At 52.6% G+C, this 23,454-nt stretch overlaps 1 protein-coding gene across 1 annotated transcript in view; it reads right to left on the reverse strand.

Moving 5' to 3' along the window:
- The window catches only part of LOC103188345 (phospholipid-transporting ATPase ABCA1-like), a 79,518-nt gene that overhangs the window by 49,391 nt on the left and 6,673 nt on the right, over positions 1 to 23,454 (reverse strand). Inside the window, exons 2-8 of the mRNA XM_042342629.1 lie at positions 14,746 to 14,831; positions 12,101 to 12,206; positions 10,292 to 10,385; positions 9,648 to 9,789; positions 6,935 to 7,062; positions 1,744 to 1,865; positions 1,299 to 1,493 (exon numbers count right to left, since the gene is read on the reverse strand). Coding sequence (XP_042198563.1) covers positions 1,299 to 1,493; positions 1,744 to 1,865; positions 6,935 to 7,062; positions 9,648 to 9,789; positions 10,292 to 10,385; positions 12,101 to 12,166 — 747 coding nt within the window. The 5' untranslated portion in view covers positions 12,167 to 12,206; positions 14,746 to 14,831. The remainder of the gene's footprint in view (positions 1 to 1,298; positions 1,494 to 1,743; positions 1,866 to 6,934; positions 7,063 to 9,647; positions 9,790 to 10,291; positions 10,386 to 12,100; positions 12,207 to 14,745; positions 14,832 to 23,454) is intronic.

A 23,454-nucleotide genomic window follows, 5' to 3' on the forward strand; every position in this document is an offset into this window, starting at 1 on the left:
ACCCTGAACTATCTTTTCTCCCCCACGTCCGCGCCCTGGCCGACACTGCCTACCATCACCTCCGCAACATTGCCAGACTCCGCCACTGCCTCACCCCTCAGGGCCCCAAACCCTCATCCACACATTCATCACCTCAAGGCTCGACTACGGGAACTCCCTCCTCATTGGCCTTCCCAACTCTTCCCTTCACAACCTGCAGATCATCCAAAACTCTGCAGCTCGTGTGCTCTCACACACCAGACTCCGCGACCCCATCACTGCCACCCTCGCCCGACCCCATCACTCCCACCCTCACCCGACCCCATCACTCCCACCCTCACCCGACCCCATCACTCCCACCCTCGCCCAACCCCATCACTCCCACCCTCGCCCAACCCCATCACTGCCACCCTCGCCTGACCCCATCACTGCCACCCTCGCCCGACCCCATCACTCCTACCCTCGCCCGACCCCATCACTCCTACCCTCGCCCAACTCCACTGGCTCCCCATCCCCCAGAGGATCGAGTTCAAGATCGTCGTCCTTACCTTTAAGGTCATCCAGGTACCTCTCTGCCCTGCTGACTCCCTACCAACCTGCCCGCTCCCTCTGTTCATCAGGCTCCGGTCTGCTCCATGTCTCCCGCCCAACCCGCCCTCCCATCGGTGGACGGGCTTTCAGCCTCTCTGCCCCCACACTCTGGAACTCCATCCCATGGTCCCTTCGTCTCGCTTCCTCCCTCGCCTCCTTTAAGGCCAGTCTGAGAACCTTCCCTTCGACTGTGCCTTTGGTCTCCCTCCCACCTCTCTGCCTTCCCTCCCACTACCGCACCCCTCCCCCTACCCCACCCCTGCCCCCATGCTCGGACCCCGACACCTGACTGTTCAGCGCTTTGGGACGTCCTCCCGACGTGAAAGGCGCTCTATAAATGTCATGTTGTTGTTGTTCTGATAGTGTTTACTGAGTGCTGTGATACAACAACATTGCATTCACACAGTGCCTCTCACACAGGGCGGCGTCCCAGAGCTTGACAGTGGCGGAAGCACAACACTAAGCCCAGGGGAGGGGGAGGTGACCATAGGCACCGTTGAACATGAAGGTCTTCAGGCACGATCTGAAGATGTGGAAAGAAGGCGGAGGGACAGTGATTGACAGTGTTCCAGAGTTTCAGGGCGCAGTGGCTGACAACGCGGCCACCGATGGTGTGATGGAGGGCACGAGGGACAGGCAGGAGGCTGGAGCCAGTCGAGCGGAGGTTGGGGAGTACGCAGGTGGGAGAGGCAAGGAGGTCCCAGGGCGTGAACGGATTTGACACTCACCCTCAGAAGCTTGCCAAGGTCCACCTGGGTGAGGAAGAGGCGCTTGGCTTGTTCCAGCGTCTCCTCGGGAACGGCACACAGACTCTGCTGCATACGCTCAAAGCTATTTTTGTTGGCTGAGCTCAAGACCTTGGCCAGGCGGGACTTGTTGCAAACCAGCGGCTTCAGGCTCCCTCCAGCGCTGGCCAGGACCACCTGACACAGGCACAACCACATCGTCAAAGAGAGAGAGGGGAGAGGGAGAGAGAGAGGAGGTGAAAGAGCGAACAAAGGAGGCCCATCGATACCTCTCCCGGGCCAATATCCACCTCCCCACCCCAACAACACCGACCACACAACCTCTCCCCTTCCTGCTTGCCCTTCGCCTAGCCCGTCACTTCCTGCCCCACTCCCACCCACTCCTCTCCCCATCCCTCCCTCCCTGACCCCTGTCGCTCCCCATTACCTGCTCCGGGGCTAAATGTGCCATCATCAGGTCACGAACCACATTTTGGGGAAGTGAGGCGTTCTTCCGGAGGAATTGGGAGAGGGTCTGATCCGGCCTCAGGTAGTCTCGGATTGGGATTCCTGCTGGAGAAAACCAGCCTGGGTTCACACTGCTCCTCCAAATCCACACCATCTCACAATATCACAGCCCCAGGCTGGATCTAAGAGAACCTAACGGACACTCTGAGCTCCCCCCAAGCCTTGGCTCTTGCCAACCTGCGCCTAATACTCTCCGGAATTACGTAAGCAGAGCCTGTGCCTCCAGTGAGAGAGAGAGAGAGAGAGAGTGTGCATTCCATTCCAGACACAGGGAAACTTCCATGCGCAAGTGGCGTACAAGTGTGGAGCTCTTAGTGTGGTTTGGAGAATCTCAAGCACGGGGATGGTTTTCCGCTTGTGTCTCACCCGGCTGACCAATCTAAACGTCTGCCCTTAACACCTCCAATTTAGCTCAGCCATCGCACTCCGATGTGTCTCACATCACCCTCAGGGAAGCGTGCCATATAGTGTATAGTGTTACCATCACTTGGCACCCCTCAAAAATATGAAATATCAATTATACAATTAATACAGCATCTCTCAGGTATTGAGGACCTGAACGAGGTTAAACACGTGAATGCCTGGTATGTGGATGAACATAGAGAAGCAACCATACAGTAGTGGGGGCTGAGGTACTGGAATGTATTGTATATTGGGTGTTAGCAGTGTTTGTGACACATGTGTGTTTGCCTGGCTCAATAGAAACATAGAAACAGGAGGAGGCCATTCAGCCCCTTGCAACTGTTCCACCATTCTATAAGATCATGGCTGATCTGTACCTCAATTCCAATATCCCTTGCCTCATATCCCTTAATACCCTAACCCAACAAATATCTATCCACCTCAGTCTTGAAGATGTGAGATATGAATGGATCATTGGGGGAGAGAGTGCCAGATTCCCACTCCCCTTTGGGTGAAAAACTGCCGCCTGATTTCACTCCTAAATGGCCTGGCTCTAATTTTAGATGATGCCCCCCTTGTTCTGGATTCTCCCACCAGAGAAAATAGTTTCTCTGTATCTACCCGAAATCTCGTTATTATTTTGAAAAACCTCAATCAGATCAGCCCTCAACCTTCTAAACTCAAGGGAATAGAGACCAAGTTTATCCAACCCGTCCTCATAATTTAACCATAATTTAACTAGTAATTAGCACTCTCGCCTCTCATGGGTTCAAGCTCCCACTCATATTGGAACTCACATAATCTGGTCTAGGCTGATACTCCAGTGCCGAGCATTGTCTGATAGAGGAACATTAAACCGAGATCCTGTTTGTGTCTGTTCAGGGCCCAAAGACACCATAATAATAATAATAATCCTTGCATTTGATACAGAGCGCTTTTCATGTCTTCTCGACGTCTCAAAGCGCTTCACAGAATATACTGTAGAGTGAATTGACTGTATATTTGTGGGCGAAGTGCGGCAGCTAATTGTGCACAGCAGTGTCCCACAAACAGTCGTGGATTGAAGTGACCAATTTTTTTTTTTTTTGAGGGATTATTATGAGGCGAGTGGAGTAAGGAAACTTGCCCACGGTCTCGCTCTGCCTGGTGTCTCGCTTGCAAAGCGAGTGCTCTAACCACTGAGCTACAGGACTCCACCATCACATTATTCAAAAAAGAGAAAGAAGTTTCTCTCTCGCTGTGTCCTGGTCAACAATGCCTCAGATCAAATGACCACTTGGTTGTTTGTGGGACATTGATGTGCGCAAATTAGCTGCTCCATTTGCCTTCAAAGATACAGTCACTACACTTTACAGTAAATTGTGTAAATCATGTTAAAGACATCATCCTGACGTGAAAGGCGCTGAATTAAATGTAAGGATTATTATTATTATGACTGTTCACTCTCTCTCACTCTCTCCATTTCGAGATTACTGCCCGAGCTCCCAGGAACAAAATCTAAGAGCCACAGGTGGACCCCAAAGAAATGGGTGATGGGGAGGGGGGGGGAAAGAGAGAGAGAGAAGGGGGAAGGGAGGGAGGAGGGAAGTCCCACATCAGATCCGGAGTAACAGCAGCCAGTAAATCGCTGCCCCTCTTCCAATCTCCTGCAGCTGGAACCTGCCGGCATTTCAGTAAAGGATAAACCACCTCAGCGTCAGGTTTAATTCTCAATGACCTCACAGTTGGTGGGCATTAAAAACCTGTCGTCTGTCAGAGCGCATCAATTAGACGATAAATAAATCAGAAAGTGTTCTGACCCACGGGGATGGAGTGGGGGAAGAAAGACCCAAATAAGATCTTGAGTAACAAACAAAAGATCCGAGACTTTCCTTCTGCTCAGTATCCTTAAGGCACCCGTTTCAAATCAGCTTAACTGTTTAAGACACAGCTTAACACAGCTGCTGGTTTCCCAGTAAAACCGAGACAAGAAGGGATTGTGAGTGCTGTGTGGGGGGTATGTTTCCTGGACTCTGTTCGCCCACTATTTTTCCTCCATGTGTTTCATACCCACCTCTTCTCCCCCCAAATTACCGGACAAGTATATAACCAACAGGTTGAGGGGGCTCCCCCCCACCACACCACACGCACTGTAAAGCCACAGGGAGGCACTGAGGAAACTCCTAACAGGATTATTTTCTCTGATATGGGATTTGCAGAACAAGTGATGTGAGGTTACAGCGCTTACAAGTGACCTTTGCTCTCTTCTCCTCTCTCACCCCTCCAAACCACTTCCAAACCCTTCTCCGTCTCCATCTCTCTAACTGCCCCCAACACACAAATCATAATCAAAATCCTTGCAAAATCTTTCACGTCAGGACGCGTTTCAAAGCGCTTCAAAGGATTTATTGTAAAGTGTGACACGGCAGCCAATTTGCGCAGAGCAGTGTCCCACGAACAGCCGTGAAATGAATGATTCATTTTATTTGGGGGATTTATAGGCCCAGGACACCGGGAGAGAGAAACTCCCTTCTCTTTCCAATAGTGCCACGGAATCTTTAACATACACCTGAACAAGCCAAGGCTGTGTGAATCCAATATCCTAACTGAATCCACAACCATCCAACTCCGAGGTGAGAGAGTGCTACCCACTGAGCCAGGCTGACACATTGAACAATATAAAAGGGTTTGGAGAGGAACAGGGATTTGGGGTCAGACGCTGCAGTGCAGGAGCGAGGGCTCACTGGTACCCTATCTACCGTATCAGAGATTGTGTCTCTCATCAGTACAAAATGGAGGTTTCACTATTTAGGTAGAGACTGTGTTGTTACAATATCACACACGTGATGGAAACACCAGCATCTCGGTGCTTGCTGGACAGCAACAGGCACTTCTCCACATACCTCAGAAGGTTGTAAGTCGGGACTTGAAACAACAACAACTTGCATTTGCACAGCGCCTTTCATGCGGGATAGCGTCTCGGAGCGCTGCACAGTTCCTGGGGTTGGATGCAGTGGAAGAGAGAAGTAGGGTCGGGGGAGGCAACCACAGGTGTGGTCAGAGAGGCGTGTGGAGTAGAGAAACTTGCCTAAGGCTTCGCTCTGCCCAGGAATCGAACCCAGGTCCTCTTGCTTGTGAGCTACAGGACTCCACAGTAGCACACAGGAATACAGTCACTACACTTTATGGTAGTGGGATAGACTGCGGCACATAGTTCTGGCATGAAAGGCGGCAAAATATTAGGGGTTGTTATTATTGTTATTAATTCAGCTTCATGTCTCCTGACCGGCTCCTTGCTCTGTGCACAACAGCGGAGACAGAGAGAGAGAATCAGAAAGCCACTCACCCCCTTCCCCCACATCTCCCCGATCGATCGCTTCTGGCTCACATTTCCTGAAAACCGGCAGACGTCACCTCTCCACTTGAAATCCAAACTCCAGCCAGTGGTTTGGAGCTGAGCCCAGGTTCCACTCGGTCTATTGATTTGCAGTAATGGCTGGGCCGGGGCTCAGAAGTGTCACTGGATGGCAGCAAGTCCGGCCCGAGCCAAGACTTGAGCCAATCGCATCGCTCCCCGCCAGCAGAGTGCGCCTCGCCCCCCTACAGCCCCCGTTTACACGGAGTTCACACGGCTGCCGCATTGCTGCACATACCAGGCTGCTGCGCATATCAGGGCAGTACCAGGGCACTCACTGCCGATAACCGCACAGCTCAGCCTGGCTTATCGGCAGGACCTGGAAGGGCCGACCAGTCACTGGGGTCAGGGAATCCTCCCCATCAGCTCCTGTTAGCCCTGCAGCACAAAGCCCTGATGGGTGGGATGGTCCTAGCTGGACAAGCAGCGGGAAAGTTGGCTGGACAGCGCTCTCAAACGGCTATGTGGTTTTAGCTGGTTAGACTCCAGCAGTTACCCCAACACACACTCTGGGCTCCCCACAAGCCTTGGCTCTTGCCAACCTGTGCCTGATACTCTCTGGAATTAGGTAAGCAGGTCGCGTCCCTCCAGAGGGAGAGAGAGAGAGAGAGATGGAGCCAATCCATTCCAACAATCTATCTCTGGGATTTCCACGTGTAGGTGGGATGCATCTGTTTGGATTGGATACTCTTAAGCATGGTGATGGGTTTCCACATGTGTCAGACACCCTCCCCCAGCCTTGGTACCCAGCCAGGATTGTGAAGCGCTTTGGGACTCCTGCTGATGTGAAAGGCGCTGTGCAAATTAAATTAGTATTGATTTAAACATAATAGTAATAATAATCTTTGCACTTGATATAGCATGTCTTCGAGACGTCTCAAAGCGCTTCACAGGATATACCGTAAAGTGTAGTGACTGTATATTTTGTGGGCGAAACGTGGCAGCCAATTGCACGCAGCAGCGTCCCACAAATAGTCATGGATTGAGTGATCAAATTATTATTTTTTTTGGAAGGGATTATTATCCCCGGAAAAGCGATTGGCCAATTGACTAACAAGTGGGCTTCTACTTACTGCTGGTAAACAGGTGTGTGGAGTAAGGAAACTTGCCCAGTATTTCGCTTTGCTGGGAATAGAAACCAGGTCTCTTGCTCGTGAGGAGAGTGCTCTAACCACTGAGCTGCAGGACTCTAAGCAAAGGTCCCTAAGGTGGCTGGCATCTCCCTCGATCAGCTCTGGCCCCAGTGCTACGCTGTACAGTCAGTCAGATTCCATGCTACCTGGCTGAGTCCTTGCGGGGTGTATGTGACACTCACCTGCCAGGTCTGAGCGTTTCCTCTCTAGCTGATTCAGTACGGTGAGCAGCTGCTGGAAGCTGGCCAGCGTCCGGTCCTGGTTGGCGTGTCTCAACACCTTCTGGGCGTCGGCAAATAACCGGGAAATGCTGTAACAACAACAACAACTTGCTTTTACACATCGCCCTTCACGCGGTGCAGCGTCTCAGAGCGCATAACATTGGCGGAGCTCGACACTGAGCCGCATGAAGGGGGAGAGTGGGGGAAGGGAGATGACCGTAGGCACGGTCGAAGAGGAAGGTCTTCTGGCGTGTTCTGAAAACAGGGAAGGGGCAAGGCAGGCGATAGAGGAAGAGGGTTTCAGAGTTTCAGGGCGAAGCAGCTGAAAGTGCAGCCACCGACCAGCACGAGGATCTTGAAGCCGATCCGTTCTGACAAGCAAATCAACACACTGTACGTTGTTAGCACATGCGTGTCGGAAACGGCGTCAGGCGACCATGTCATGCGTGGAAAGTGCAGCAGCTGTGTATTTTGTAGGGGAACATTGCAGCGAATTTGTGGAGTCCTGTTGGTCAGTGGTTAGAGCACTCGCCTCGCAAGCGAGAGACCTGGGTTTGATTCCTTACTCCACACGCTTCTGTTTATCAGCAGTAAGTAGGAATCCAGTTGTTAGTCAATTGGTGGATCACTTTCCTGGGGTTAATAATACTTTAGTCACTTCAATCCATGAGTGTTTGTGGGACGCTGCTGTGCGCAATTGGCTGATGCGTTTCGCCCACAAATATACAGCCAATTCACTTTACAGTGTATCCTGTGAAGTGCTCTGAGACGTCTCAAAGACGTGATGAGGCACGATATCAAATGCAAGGATTATTATTATTATAATTTTGCACCCAGCAAAAACCTCCTACAAAAGCAATGAAATGGCACCAGCTCCGAGCAGTCAGAGGGGCTGCTACACCTGACTGGGTGTCTGAGTGATCAGTGCTGGGCAGGGTAGCAAGGCCTCGATCAATGAAACCCATTTCCCATGGTCATGAGAGAGGTTTGCTTTGGCTGGAGAGGACACCACAGCCCATTGATCTCATTGTTGTAGGATCCCCACCTCAACAGCATTGAATCAGAGAAAGGGAGGAAATTAATATCCTCACAGCGGATATACAGACCTCAGTCGCTTGGCTTGAGGCGGGAATGTGAGAAGTGGTTTTGTAGCATTAACCCTCTCACTGTGGAGCTCCAGTCTCTGCCTACAATCCTCACCTCACCTTAGCCAATAGCGCACAGCAGTGTCCCGCAAACAGTCATGGATTCAGTGACCCAAATTTATTTATTTTTTGGAGGGATTATTATCGCTAGAAAGCGATCCGCCGATCGACTAATGACCAGGTTCCTACTTACTGCTAGGTAAACCGAGGCGTAAGGAGACTTGGCCCTCCTGGGAATTGAACCAGGAGTAGATGGAGGATACAGACTCCGGTGGGCAGTGAATCCGTTCCATGATCCATTTGGCGCTGAACAACTATGATGGGGAATTCTGCAATTATTGCACTTGATACAGCGTCTTCCGCATCAGGAGAGTGTGTCAAAGCGCTTCACAGGGTTTTACCATATAGTGAAGTGACTGTATTTTGTAGGCGAGAGTGGCAGCCAATTTGCACTCATCAATATTTCAGATAAAGTGAGTGACCAACTTTATTTGGGGGATTGTTGGCCAAGACACCGAGAGAGAGAAACTCCCTTCTTTTTCTCAATAGCGCCATGGGATCTCTAACACCCACCTGAACAGACAGACAGTTTAACTTTAATCCGAAGCCTAGCAACATCCCCCTCGATCACTGCACTGGATAGACTGCGACTTCCAACATGGTGCTTGAACCCACAACATTGTAAGTCAGAGCTGCTCAGTTGGTTGCTGGGAAAGGGGTGAGGACTGTGGGAAGTCAAAACGAGGGAGGAGGAGGCTCAGCGATGATGGGAGACAAACACTCCGGTTGTTCAGGTCTTGGGATGTCTTCCAGGCGTGATAACAAATGTAATTTGTTGTCGTTGTTGCCTCTCAATGGAGCAAAGTGGTGTAGAAATATGTACAAGACCTGTTGCAAGTCTCACCATTGCGGGTGGTGAAACGTGCAACAAGTTGTGTAGATATTTGTACTCTCATTTTGTTCCGAGGGGTAAGCGAGCTCTCTGCTCTCAGCCCACATTAACCAAAGGATGTGAATCAGACACGAGAGAGAGGGAGAGAGAGAGAGAGAGAGTACGCAGAACCAGAATAAGCCTAAGGTCACTGAGGGACAGGATGAGCTGGGCCTTAGGTCCACCATGTGGCTTCAACCACAACCATCAAATTCAACTGCTCGCCTGTCGGTTGTTGGCAAGTCAAAACAAAGAGGGAGACGATAATGAGAGAGAATCACTCCGGTTGTTGCCTCTCAACGGAGACTCGAAGGGCGGGTGTGACTGGCGCACAGAGATTAATATGAAAAAGAGAAAGAACGGCCACAGGAGCTCAATAGCTACACCTGAACAGAGTCACAGCAAATAATCGTGTCCGGGGCTGAGATGGTATCAGGCTGAGGGTCAGGGGGGCTGAGGGTCAGATTGAGTAGCTGGACTAGGAGTTGGTCAGGCTGAGTGGTCACCCAGGGCTGGACTGGGGAGGAGGGGGGTTAAGGCTGAGGGGTCAGGCAGGGCTGGGCTGAGGTCAGTACAGAGGTGATTGAGCAGCACGTACATGGACTGGTTGAAGTTGCCCACGTTTCCTGGGGTCTCTCCCGGTGTGGCGTGCTGGAAGCAGGGGTTGTTCACGTTGCAGATAATTCCCTGGATCCACGGCAGAGTTCCCGCTGACGGCAAGGCCTTGTTTGGAAAATGACCTGAGGGAGAAAAGAGGTCCCATCAAATCCCAAATTCCCATCAAATCCCAAATTCCCATCAAATCCCAATACAGCCCAGTCCCCATCCCTGTCCCCCACGCCGGCAGCCAGTGATGTAACACCTTGGGGCGTCCTCCCGATGGGGAAGGCGCCAAATCAACGCAGATTGTTGTGGTTGTTTGATGCAGTAGCAGAGACCGAGCGACCAGCCGAGGAGGGTGGTTTATAGTGATGATGATGAAGATGATGATACGGTGTTTACATTGAGCAGGTTTGGGTTATGTTACTGTCGGAGTCTCGCTAGTGACCGTCACAATGATCGCAGTGAGTGGTGCGAAAGCTACAACAACTACAAAATTCCGTGTGTCCAGCACCCTTCACGCCAGGAGCACATCCCAAGGAGCTGGACAATCGATGTTTCGGACCTGGGAGCGGGATCGGGGAGAGCGGAGGGCAGTGGGGGGGGTGGGGGGGTAAGGAGGGCACGGTCGATGCTACTTACATTCGTGCTGCTCGAAGGGCGGGTGTGACTGGCGCACGGAGATTAATATGAAGAAGAGAAAGAGAGGCCACAGGAGCTCGATAATCAGCTGCACCTGAACACAGAGCCACAGAGATATAGAGGAGGATCAGGAGGGTCCCACAGAGAATAATCATTAGACACATTACGGCTGTGCGATCCGACACATCAGGACCGCACGCCCGCAAAATAAATCCTTGTAAATCCGAAATCACTCTCCTCAACCCCACATCCCTCTCATAACCCCACCCCCTCTCTCTCTCTCTCTCTCTCTCTCTCGTGACCTTGTATAAGTGTCTCTCCCCTTTTTCACCCACAAAACATAAAATATACGGTCAATTCATTCCTTTGTTTTAATATTTTTACTAAATAAGAATCCTCACATTTGATGGTCTTTCGGGGGGGAGGGGGGGGCATGTTTCAAAGTGCTTCACGGGATTCACTGTAAAGTGTGGTGTCTGTACAAGTTTATAGAATCATAGAATATTATAGCACAGAACGAGGCCATTCGGCCCATGCCCATGTGCCGCCTCTTAGGAAGAGCTGCCCAATCAGCCCCCCCTCCCCCGCTCTTTCCCCATATCCGGCAAGTATTTCCTTTTCAAGTCCCTCTCCAATTCCCTTTTGAAAGTTGTTATTGAATCTGTTTCCCCCATCCTTTCAGGCCGTGCATTCCAGACCGTAACAACTCTCTGTGTAAAACAATGTCTCCTCCTCTCCCCTCTGGGGGATTTATCTTAAATCTAGGTTACCTACCCACTCGCCAGAGGAAACAGTTTCTCCCTATTCATTGTATCAAAAACCCTCATAATATTGAACACCTCTATTAAATCACCCTTTAATATGCTTTTATGCTCTAAAGAGAATATTACAATCTTCTGTAGTCTCCCCAATAACTGACATCATCCTGGTAAATCTCCTTTGCACTCTCCGATGCCTTGACATTCTTCTTAAAATGTGGTGCCCAGAATGGACACAAAACTCCAACTGAGACCCAACCAGTGATTTATAAAGATTTTCCAGACTCCAGCTCAGGGGCTTTGGCAAATAGATGTGTGAGCTGTGAAGCTGCTTCCAGGGAGCTCAATGACCGGTCAATGGAGCCGTCCCTGAACCTAACCCAACCACTGCCTCACAGCAGAACCAGAGGATACGACCTGCGATCGAACGGGGGGTAAATTCAGAACAAATCTCGGAAACGCTACTTCATTGAGCAGTAGTAAAAGTATGGAACAGCCTCCCCAGGGAGAGAGAGAGAGAGACAGACAGTAAGCAGAAAGTGTTGATTCATTCCAGAACTATATCTTGGATATAACATATAGTTTGGAACACGACATGTGCTGTCATGGCGGACCTGGTGGAAGGTGAACTGGATGGACCTCGGTCTTCTTTCGCCAGGAAATTCTTATGTTCTTATGTCTCTTTACAGTGAGCGTTCTGCCTCGCATATCCAGGTCATTAATAGAGAGGAGGAACAGGACGGTCCCAGTAGACACCCGGAGGCAGCCTCTTAATCCCCACCACCCCCACTGTGACCTCGCTCCCCAATAAAGATCCCTTCCCTCTCATCCCTTCCCTTCAGTCAATTCTGAAGCCATGACCATGTCTTGTCCTTGACACTCAGTGACCGCAGCTTGTGACCGAGTCTTTATGTGATACTTTGTGCAACGCCGTTTGGAAGCCTGGATACACGACCCAAGTCAACCTGGGGCCGCGGGAAGCCAGGGTCTGGCCAGCGCCACAGGAACCGCGGAGCCGAGCCAGAACATGTAACACATCACGGACACTTACTGTCTGTCGTTTACGAAAGGTGAAGTTCTTCCACAGGAGAAGTCGGAGCTGGATCCAGAAGCCCATGTCGAGCCCCCGTCAGGCTGTGCCGGGGTCAGCGAGCTCCCTGTGTTGGCGATCAAACAATCAGCGTAAACACAACCGGGACTCTCAGCGCGCACAACGACGACGACAACTTGTATTTACACCACGCCCCCTCACGCAGGGTAGCGTCCCAGGGTGCTTGACGGTGGCGGAGCACGTCTCCGAGCACGGTCGAAGACACAGGTCTGAAGACGGGGAAGGAAGGGCAAAGCAGAGGGAGGGATAGAGGGAGAGAGTGGCAGAGTTTCGGGGCAGCAACTGCAGGTTATTGACAGCTCATCAACCTCCCGGAGCAGAGGCAGCGTCTGTGTGTGATTCCCGTTGTACACAGTCTGTATCTGGGAGCACTGATCCCTGGACACACAGTCAGGTGTCGCAGCCCCTCAGGCCACTCGGTGCTGGTGCCGTTTCAGAGTTGTTTGTAGGGTTTTTGCTGTGTGCAAAATTATAACAATAATCTTTGCATTTGACCTTGTGCCTTATCACGTCCTCAAGTCGTCTCAAAGCGCTTCACAGAATATACTGTACATTCAATAGAATATACAGCACAGAAACAGGCCATTCGGCCCAACTGGTCTATCCCATGTTTATGCTCCACATGAGCCTCCTCCTGCCCTTCCTCAACTAAGCCTTCAAGCAGAACCTTCTATTCCTTTCGCTGTCAAGTAACCGTTTAGCTTCCTCTTAAACACATCGATATTATTTGCCTTAACAACTCCTTGCGGTAGCATGTTCCACATTCCCACTACTCTCTATGTGAAGAAACTTCTTCTAACTTCCCCATTTGATCTATTTGTGACTATTTTATATTGAAGGGCCCGGTTTTGGTCTCCCCCACAACTGGAAACATCTTCCCTATGTCGACCCTATCAAAACCTGTGAAGCTATTTTATGGACAAAACGTGGCATCCCACAGTAGTGTCCCCACAAACAGTCGTGGATTGGAAGTGACCAAATTATTATCTGTATTTTTGGGGCAGGTTCCTGCCTCACCCCCTCCCCCACCCGCCAGCGCTCTCCCACCCCCCCCATCCTCTGGCGCGCCATCTCCAGACCAAACACACCAGCAGCCTGAAATTCCTCACAGTCTTAGCCTTAAGAAGATTGTCTTAAAATTTAAGAACGTGGAAAATTCTGGACAATCCGTTCACTGACTGCAATCAGGAGTTTCTGCAGCGAGAAACACACATCAGCCTCTAAACCGACAGTCTCTCTCTCTGACTGTGTGTGTGTGTCTCTGTGCCTGTGTGTGTCTCTCTTTCTCACTCTCTCTCGCTCTCTCTCTCTGTATGCGCGCGTGTGTGTTTCTGTGTCTCTCTCTCTCTCTCTGTCTCTTTGTTTCTACGTTCACGCGCAATCACTGTAAATGATCTCAAAACAGATCACAATATTCTCAATGGTTTCAGCTATGCAAATAGCTTTAGAGACACGGGAAAGCGAAACTTTGCATTAAGATAAAACTAAATCCCACGGCTCCTTGTGCACAAGGACGTCCCTGACTGCAGTTCGATACTTAAAGGGTATTTAAAGGGACACCTCTGTCTGCCGCAGATAAGTATCCTCCAAATTAAAGAGCTGTGGTGTGGGTGTGAGCATGTCAAGGCCAGGCCAAGCCGTTCTCCCTGTCTGAAACTCACCATCTTGGCAGAGACAGTGAGTTGAATCAGACCAAAATGTGTTCCCTCAGCCCTCCCCCAGCCCGGCTGATAATATTGTGATATTGTGTTCCTCGCTGCTGGGCGGTGGGGGGGTGGGGGGTGGGGGTGGGGTGTTTGGAGGAGAGACAAACAATAAATCTACAGACACTCCACTTTTCTGAAAATCCCTGTGAAACACTTTGGGATGTACTTCCGACGTGAAAGGATTATTATTATATTATTATTATACTATAGATGGAGGATGAACCAGAGCGAGCACCAGCACAGACACCATGGGGAGAGAGAGAGAGCAGGGAATGGGGGTAGAGAGCTCTAGTGGGGGAACGAGCCCCAGCACAGACACCATGGGGAGAGAGAGAGAGAGAGAGAGAGCAGGGAATGGGGGTTGAGTAGAGAGCTCCAGTGGGGGAGCACAGACACCAAGGGGGGAGAGAGAGCAGGGAATGGGGGTAGAGTAGAGAGCTCCAGTAGGGGAGCGAGCCCCAGCACAAACACGATGAGGAGATGGCTGTCCGGGTGATTCTCTCGCTGGTAAACAAGCGCCTCCTGGGACCAGTTTGGAACCTGAGCTGACAGACACTGGGAGACACTGAGCAATGCTGAGCCCACCACTGCTGGGGATACAGCTGCCCAAATGTCCGCAGCAGTTACTTTGGGGGAGGGAAGGTGGTTTTGGGGGGCCGGGACCCTCAGGGTTTCCGCTCCTGATCGCTCTCTGAGAACCAGGTCGAATGGGGGGGGGGACAGGATGAAATACAACCCAGGGGATGGGAGGAAAGGAAGGGAGGAAGCAAAAAAGGGGAGAAAGGGGACGACAAGTGAAAAGAGGCATTCAAACACACAGCACAAACCCCGGCACAAACAATTGCCCTGGAAATGAAGGTTACGAGTAGCGCCCCCTACCTGGCGGCCGAGGCAGCAGTACCTCCCAACACATCAACTGGGGGCCCGCTGACTGTCCCCGATGCCCACCGCGCCCCAGCGTGTTGCTGCAGGAGAGAGAGAGAGAGAGAGAGACTGTCAGACAGGCCAGCCGACCGGGACCCCCTCCCCCAGGTGGGTTGTCGAGGAGCGAGCGCAGGGTTTGTTAAGAACATAAGAATTTGTTCGGCAAAAGAAGACCAAGGGCCATCTAGAATCATAGAATATTACAGCACAGAAGGAGGCCATTCGGCCCATCGTGTCTCCGCCGGCTCTTAGGAAGATCTACCCAATCAGCCCCCCCTCCCCCGCTCGTTCCCCATATCCCGGCAACTATTTCCTTTTCAAGTCCCTCTCCAATTCCCTTTTGAAAGTTGTTATTGAATCTATTTCCCCCATCCTTTCAGGCCGTGAATTCCAGACCGTAACAATTCTCTGTGTAAAAAAAATGTCTCCTCCTCTCCCCTCTGGTTCTGTCGCCAATTATCTTAAGTCTATGTCCCCTGGTTACCGACCCACCTGCCAGTACTAACAGTTTCTCTTGATCTACTCTAACAAAACCTTTCATAATTTTGAACACCTCTATGAAATCTCCCCTTAACCTTCTTTGCTCTAAGGAGAACAATCCGAGCTTCGCTAATCTGTCCACGTAACTGAAGTCCCTCATTCCTGGCAACTCTCTTCGGCACTCTCTCCAAGGCCTTGACATCCTTCCTAAAGTGTGGTGCCCAGAATTGTACAGAGTCCTCCAGCTCAGGCCTAACCAGTGACTTATAAAGATTTATATAGTTCATCTTCCACCACCATCCTGGCAGTCGCTTGACATGTCGACAGTGGAATACACTGTATCCTGAAATATTATTTTCTCGCACAAATCTCTTGCATTTGTTCTTGAAACAAAGGGCATTTCTGTTTCCACCGTCTGTCTCCCCAGGGAGCCTGTGCCATACATTTACTACTCGCTCACTGAAATAGTGTTTCCACAGATTTGTTCTGAGTGTACTCCCCCTTCAATCGCAGGCCGTGTCCTCTGGTACAAGATGAAACAGCTTATCATGGTCTATATTATCTGTTTCCTTCAGAATCTTAAAGACGGCAATCATCTCACCCCTTAACCTTCTCTTTTTCCCTCCACTGTATCCCCTCAATCGCAGCAATATCCTCGCTCCGTGACCAGGAGCTGCCGGATCCAAACCAAACCATCGCTCGGACTGAGACAGACTCCCAGCCCGTGAACCCCCCGCTCCCCACAGTCACTACAGTGTATCATGTGAAGCGCTTTGAGACGTCATATATATATATCGCATTATATCAAAGGCAAGGATTATTATTATTATTATACACACACCGTTTACACCAGCAGCTGAACCAGGAAGAAAGCCCACCCCCCACCACCCCCCCCCCACCAACCCCCACTGCCCCAGGGCTGAGCCAAACTGGGCTGCGGGCTGTCACACGAGCCGAGAGCTTCCCGAACGCAGACAGTGATATGAACAGCTGGGCAGGAGGGAGAGAGGGCGTCCTCTCTCACAAGTGGACCCCCTTCTCTCCCCTCGTCCCCCCCACCCTGTCCTGGGTCCTCACCCTGAGCAAACTCCTTACAGCTCTCTACACGACACTAAAACTTTCCCCTCCCTCCCCTCTCGCTCTCTCCAAGTGTTTGAGCGGCTAAGTGTTGCTAAGCAATGTCACTGGACTTTGGGAGATTAGATCGAGGCACAATTGTGGCACTGTGTTCCTGTGTGATCCTGACTCCTGCCAAATAACGTGTCTCAGTGTCGGAGCAATGAGACTGTCCAGTAATCCGTCACCGCAGCAAAGGCACATAGAGAAGAGGCCATTCAGCCCCTCAAGCCTGCTCCACATGGCTGATCTGTACCTCAACTCCATTTACCCGCCTCTGCTTCAAATCTCTTGATACCCTGACAGAGCAGAAATCTATCCACCTCAGGTTTACATATTTAAGTAGTTCCAGAATCCACAGCCTTTTGGGGGTGGGGGGGGTGGGGGGGGGAGAGCTCCTCATTTCCCATGAAACAAGTGGTTTAAGATAAAGATTTCACTCCTGGCCTCGTTCATTTTAAGATAATAATAATAATAATAATACTTGCATTTAATACAGCACTGTTCCCCCCGACCTCTCCGACTTTCTGACCCCATATCAGCCTGTCCGTTCCCCCCGCTCGGCGGACACCGGCTGCTTCAGGTCCCCCCGCGCTTCCCGCCCCCCATTGGCAGTCGGGCATTCAGCATCTCTGCTCCCAACCTCTGGGACTCTATCCTGCAATCCCTCCACCTCAGCCCTTTTCTTTTCTCCTTCAAGTCCCATCTAAAGACCTTCCTCTTCAACCGTGCCTTCAGCCACCCTCCCGAGCCCACCCTCCCCCCGCCCTCCACCCCTCCTGACCCCAACTTCCAGCTCGGATCCAATAAACCCTGACTGTCCAGTGCCCTGGGACGTCCTGCCGACGTGAGGGGCACTGTATAGTGTAATTTGTTGTTGCTATCAGGTCTTCGAGATGTCTCAAAGTGCTTCACAGAATACACTATAAAGTGCAGTGACTGTGTACTTTTGTGGGTGATATACCCCCTTGTTCTGGATTCCCCGCACCAGATGAAATAGTTTCTCTACATCTACCCTATCGAATGCCTTTATTATTTTAAATATCTCAATTAAATCACCTTCTGTAGTTCCACTTCAGCACATGTAGCACATCCCTCGGTCATCATTACACCGGCCCCCCGCCCCCAAACTCCAGCCAACAAGCCATCACACAAATCCTCTCGCACTCTGCCCACGCCTCGCACACCCCACTCAGCGCGACTGCTCTCCTCTCCTTCCTACTTCCTCACAGACTTCCTCACTGCACTTGTGAAAGTCACAAACGACATCCTCTCTATCTGTGACCAGGGCTCCTCTGCCTCCTTGTCCTCCTGGACCTCTCTGCCACATTCGACACAGTCGATCACGCCATCCTCCTCCACCGCCTTTCCTCTGTCATCCACCTCAGTGGGACCGCACTCGCCCGGTTCGAGTCCTACCTCACAAACTGCCAGTAGTATATCTGCATAAACGGCTTCTCCTCCCACTCTCACCCGGTCACCTGCGGGTACCCCAAGGATCCATCCTGGGCCCCCTCCTCTCTCTGATCTACATGCTCCCTCTTGGGGATGTCGTCCGCAGACATAGGGTACATTTCCACATGTACAACACCCAACTCTATTTTTCCACCTCTCTTTGCGACCCCCCAGTCCCCTGATGTTCTGCCTGTCAGATCTCAGGGGCTGGATGAGCGCAAACTTTCTTCAGCTGAACGTTGACAAGATGGAAACCATACTCTTTGGCTCTCATCAACGTCTAAAATCTCACGGCTCTCACCTCCTCCACCTACCCGACCTCCCACTAAAACTCTCCGAACCCGAAAGCAATCTAGGCGTCAGGTTCGACCCCTAATTATCCTTCCTCCCCCACAACCGGTCCCTCACCAGCACCGCCTTCTTTCACCTCCATTGCCTTCTCCGCCAATACCTCTCTCCGAAAGCCGCTGAAACCCTGGTCCATGTCTTTGTCACCTCTCGGCTGCACTATTCAATTACCCTCCTCGCCGGCCTCCCCTCCACTACCATCCATCAAATCCAGGTCACACAAAACTCTGCCGCCCGCATTCTCACCCGTACCGAACCCCTCTCCCCGATCCCCCCAGTCCTGGCCCTCCCCCACACCCCCAAACCCCTCTCCCCGATCCCCCCAGTCCTGGCCCTCCCCCACTCCCCCAAACCCCTCTCCCCGATCCCCCCAGTCCTGGCCCTCCCCCACACCCCCAAACCCCTCTCCCCGATCCCCCAGTCCTGGCCCTCCCTCACACCCCCAAACCCCTCTCCCCGATCCCCCCAGTCCTGGCCCTCCCTCACACCCCCAAACCCCTCTCCCCGATCCCCCCAGTCCTGGCCCTTCCCCACATCCCCAAACCCCTCTCCCCGATCCCCCCAGTCCTGGCCCTCCCCACACCCCCAAACCCCTCTCCTCGATCCCCCCAGTCCTGGCCCTCCCCACCCCCAAACCCTCTCCCCGATCCCCCCAGTCCTGGCCCTCCCCCCACCCCCAAACCCCTCTCCCCGATCCCCCAGTCCTGGCCCTCCCCCAACCCAAACCCCTCTCCCGAACCCCCAGTCCTGTCCAGACTGCACTGACTCCTGTCCCAGAGAGGATCCACTTCAAGATCCTCACCTCGTATTCAAGTCCCTGCACTCCTCTGCACCCCCCGACCTCTCTGACCTCCTCTCTCCTCAAAACAGTACCCGTTGCCTTCGTCCCCCCGGGTCTGGCCTCCTCCTCGTCCCCCGAGTCCTCCGCTCCCCCCTCGGCGGCTGTGCCTTCAGCCACTGCGCCCCGAGGCTCTGGAGCTCCCTTCCTCACTCCCTTCCCCTCGCCCTCTCCCTTCCTATTTTCAGGTCTCGGCTGAAGACCTTTCTCTTCGACCGCACCTTTGGTCACCTTCCTCCCCCTCCCCTGGCTCCTCCCCCCCAGCTCCTCCCCCTCCCCTGGCTCCTCCCCCCAAGCTCCTCCCCCTCCCCTGGCTCCTCCCCTGGCTCCTCCCCCAGCTCCTCCCCCTCCCCGGCTCCTCCCCTCCCTGGCTCTTCCCCTCCCCGGCTCCTCCCCTTCCCCCGGCTCCTCCCCTCCCCTGGCTCCTCCCCCTCCACTGGCTCCTCCTGCTAGCCCAGCTGCTCCCCCTCCCCTGGCTCCTCCCCCCAGCTCCTCCCCCTCCCCCGGCTCCTCTCCTCCCCCGGCTCCTCCCCCTCCCCTGGCTCCTCCCCCCCCCCGGCTCGGCTCTGGGATCCGTTATTGTGAAGCTCTGAGATGCCGTCTGGTGTGGAGGGCGCGATATAAATCCAAGTTGTTGCTACTGTTGTTGACTTGATATAAGGTTCACTCCCTCGTCTCCTGTGACTCGTTCTCCCCCCCAGAGACCAGAGACAGCTGAACTCTTCCCCCTCCTGCTCTCAACAAGCTCCTTAACCACCCCCACCCCACCCCACCCCCACCCCCACACCACCCCACCCCCACCCCACCCCCCACCCCACCCCCACCTCACCCCACCCCCACCCCACCCCCACCTCACCCCCACCCCACCCCACCCCACCCCCACCCCCACCCCCACCCCACCCCACCCCACCCCCACCCCCACCCCACCCCACCCCCACCCCACCCCACCCCCACTCCCACCCCACCCCACCCCCAGCGCAGCAGAATAACAACAATCCTTGCATTTGATATGGCACCTTATCACGTCATCGAGATGTCTCAAAGTGCTTCACAGGATACTCTATAGATTCAGTGACTGTGTATTTTGTGGGCAAAGTGTGGCAGTCAGTTTGCACACAGCAATGTCCCACACACTGTCATAAAGTGAGCGAGCGATTTTGTTTGGGGCCAGGACACTGGGAGAAAGAGAAACTCCCTTCTCTTTTCGAATAGTGCCGTGAGATCTTTAACGTCCATCTGAACAGGTACACAGGACCTCGGTTTGACATCTCATCTGAAGGACAGGTCACCTAACCACCAGCGTCTCAATTTATCTCATCCTCCTCTCTCTCTCTCTGTCTGTCCCTCCATCCCTCCCTCTGTCCCTCCCTCCCTCTGTCTCTCTCTCTCTCTCTCTCTGTATCTCCCTCCCTCGGTGTCTCTCTCCATCCTCAGTCCCTCTCACCCAAAGTCGGAATAATAATAAAAACAGAACTCTACCTCAGAGCTGGAGCAAAGCAGCCAAACTCTCCAACGGATGCATCCTTGTTATTTTATCCACATTAAGCCGCAGGGCCCTGGCGACAGAGCAGCAGCGAGCGATCACAAGCACAGAACACTGAGCGGCCTAAATATATCTCGAATTACAGCATCATTAATTGCAGCTCTTGCTGCCGGCTCACCTCCCCGGCTTGGCCAGCGAGATCTGTTTATAGCCAAGTGTGTGACTCCCTCCCCGCCTCCTCCCCACTCCGCCCGCCCGCCCGCCCCCGCCCGCCCACTTTGCCGACACCAAGGCTGAGCTGTGGCATCCCTCAGTGAGTGTTTTGGGGACACCACACGGGGCCGTCCTGACCACCCAGTGAATAGCTCAGTGGTTAGCCTCGCAAGCGAGATAACCCGGGTTCGATTCCTGGGCAGGAAGAAAATCGCTGGGTAAGTTTCCTAACTCCACACGCCTCTGTTTACCGCGCTAAAGTAGGAACCCAGTTGTTAGTCGATTGGCGAATCGCTTTGCCGAGGGGTAATAATCCATTAAAAATATTAAATTGGTCAAATCAATCCACAGCTGTGTGTGGGACGCTGCTGTGCACAAGTGGCTGCCACGTTTCTGCCCACAAAACATGCAGTGAATTCACTTTACAGTATTCTGTGAAGCCCTTTAAGACGTCTCAAAGACGCGATAAGGGGTTACATCAAGTGCAAGGATTATTATTATTTATATTACCACATATCCCCAGCGAAGCTATTAATCAGTGTGTCGGTGAATCCCCCCTCCCCTCCCTCCCAGATGGATGTGCAGCATTCAATGGACAGTCAGGACAGACCTGTGTGTGGTGTACAATGTTGGGTCTCGTGCGGTGTTCCTCAGGGCTCTGTCCTCGGTCCCCTCCTCTTCACCCTCTACATGCTCCCCCTTGGTGTCGTCATCCGCAGACATGGGGTAAATTTCCACATGTATGCAGATGACACCCAACTCTACCTCTCTACCTCCACCCTGAACTCCAGGACCAATGGTCTGTCCGACAACAAGTCCTGGACGAGAGCCAACTTTCTCCAACTTAACGTCAGCAAGACCGAGGTCCTCCTGATTGGCTCACGCCAGCGCCTCCGCACCTCGTGCGCTGCACCATCAGCCTCCACGGCTGCACACTCACCCTCACTGAGCCGGTCAGAAACCTGGGGGTCCTGTTTGACCCTGAACTGTCCTTTCTCCCCCACGTCCGCACCCTGGCCGACACTGCCTACCATCACCTCCGCAACACTGCCAGACTCCGCCACTGCCTCACCCCTCAGGGCCCCAAACCCTCATCCACACATTCATCACCTCAAGGCTCGACTACGGGAACTCCCTCCTCATTGGCCTTCCCAACTCTTCCCTTCACAACCTGCAGATCATCCAAAACTCTGCAGCTCATGTGCTCTCACACACCAGACTCCGCGACCCCATCACTGCCACCCTCACCCGACCCCATCACTCCCACCCTCGCCCGACCCCATCACTGCCACCCTCGCCCAACCCCATCACTCCCACCCTCACCCGACCCCATCACTCCCACCCTCACCCGACCCCATCACTCCCACCCTCACCTGACTCCACTGGCTCCCCATCCCCCAGAGGATCGAGTTCATCCTCGTCCTCACCTTTAAGGCCATCCATGGCCTTACCCCCTCCTACCTCTCTGCCCTGCTGACTCCCTACCAACCTGCCCGCTCCCTCCTTTCAGTGGGCTCCGGCTGCTCCATGTCTCCTGCCCGACCCGCCCTCCCATCGGTGGCCGGGCTTTCAGCCTCTCTGCCCTCACACTCTGGAACTCCATCCCACGTCCCTTTGCCTCACTTCCTCCCTCGCCTCCTTAAGGTTGGTCTCAAGACCTTTCTCTTCGACCGTGCCTTTGGTCTCCCTCCCACCTCTCTGCCTTCCCTCACCCCTACACCACCCCTCCCCCTATACCACCCCTCCCCCTACACCACCCCTCCCCCATGATCGACATCATTCAGCGGTTTGTGACATCCTCCTGACATGAAAGGTGCTCTATAAATGTCATTTTGTTGTTGTTGGGTCAGCAAAGCGATGGCAGATGTCACAACACTAATATCAATGACTCTCTCCTCGTCCTGTTCCCACAGTCACTCACTGACATACGGAGACTGGCTTTACAGTAAAATATCCCCAGTCCATAAACACTGACACCATTTGCATTAGGCATCCAAGACTCCAATCCTTCCCCAGTTCAGCTCAACATTGTGGGCAACACACACAATAATAATAATAATAATAATAATAATCCTTGCATTTGATATAGCGCTTTTCACGTCGGGCGGACGTCCCAAAGCGCTTCACAGAACACACTGTAAAGTGAATTGACTGTATATTTGTGGGCGAACGCGGCAGCCAATTGCGCACAGCAATGTCCCACAAACAGTCGTAGATTGAAAATGACCAATTTATTATTGTTTTTGGTTTTGGAGGATTATTATTAGGCTCTGTGTGGAGTAAGGAAACTTGCCCAAGGTTTCGCCCTCTGCCTGGAATTGAACTCTGGTCTCTCACTTGCAAAGCGAGTGCTCTAACCACTAAGCTACAGGACTCCACGCAACCTCCCTTTACATACATATATATGCCTTACACACACACATGCTCACACGCAGCCTTAACACACCAGCAGTCACATCTATCTCTTACTCTTTCACTCGCACACAAACACACATAAATATATGCCATGTACTCACACACACACACACACACATAACGCACATACTCCAACAACGTGCACTTCATTCTGGATAGTGGCCCTGAGCACTTACCCCATTCACACAAGCACATACACCCCTCATATGCTCATGCACACACCATCCACACACACATCTTACGTGCACAAACAAAGCCTTTACACACAATAACGTTTGACACGCCTTACACCCCATTAATAATAAATAATAATAAT

Source organism: Callorhinchus milii, unplaced genomic scaffold (genome assembly GCF_018977255.1).
Source record: "Callorhinchus milii isolate IMCB2004 unplaced genomic scaffold, IMCB_Cmil_1.0 Scaffold21, whole genome shotgun sequence".
NCBI classification, from domain to species: Eukaryota; Metazoa; Chordata; class Chondrichthyes; order Chimaeriformes; family Callorhinchidae; genus Callorhinchus; species Callorhinchus milii.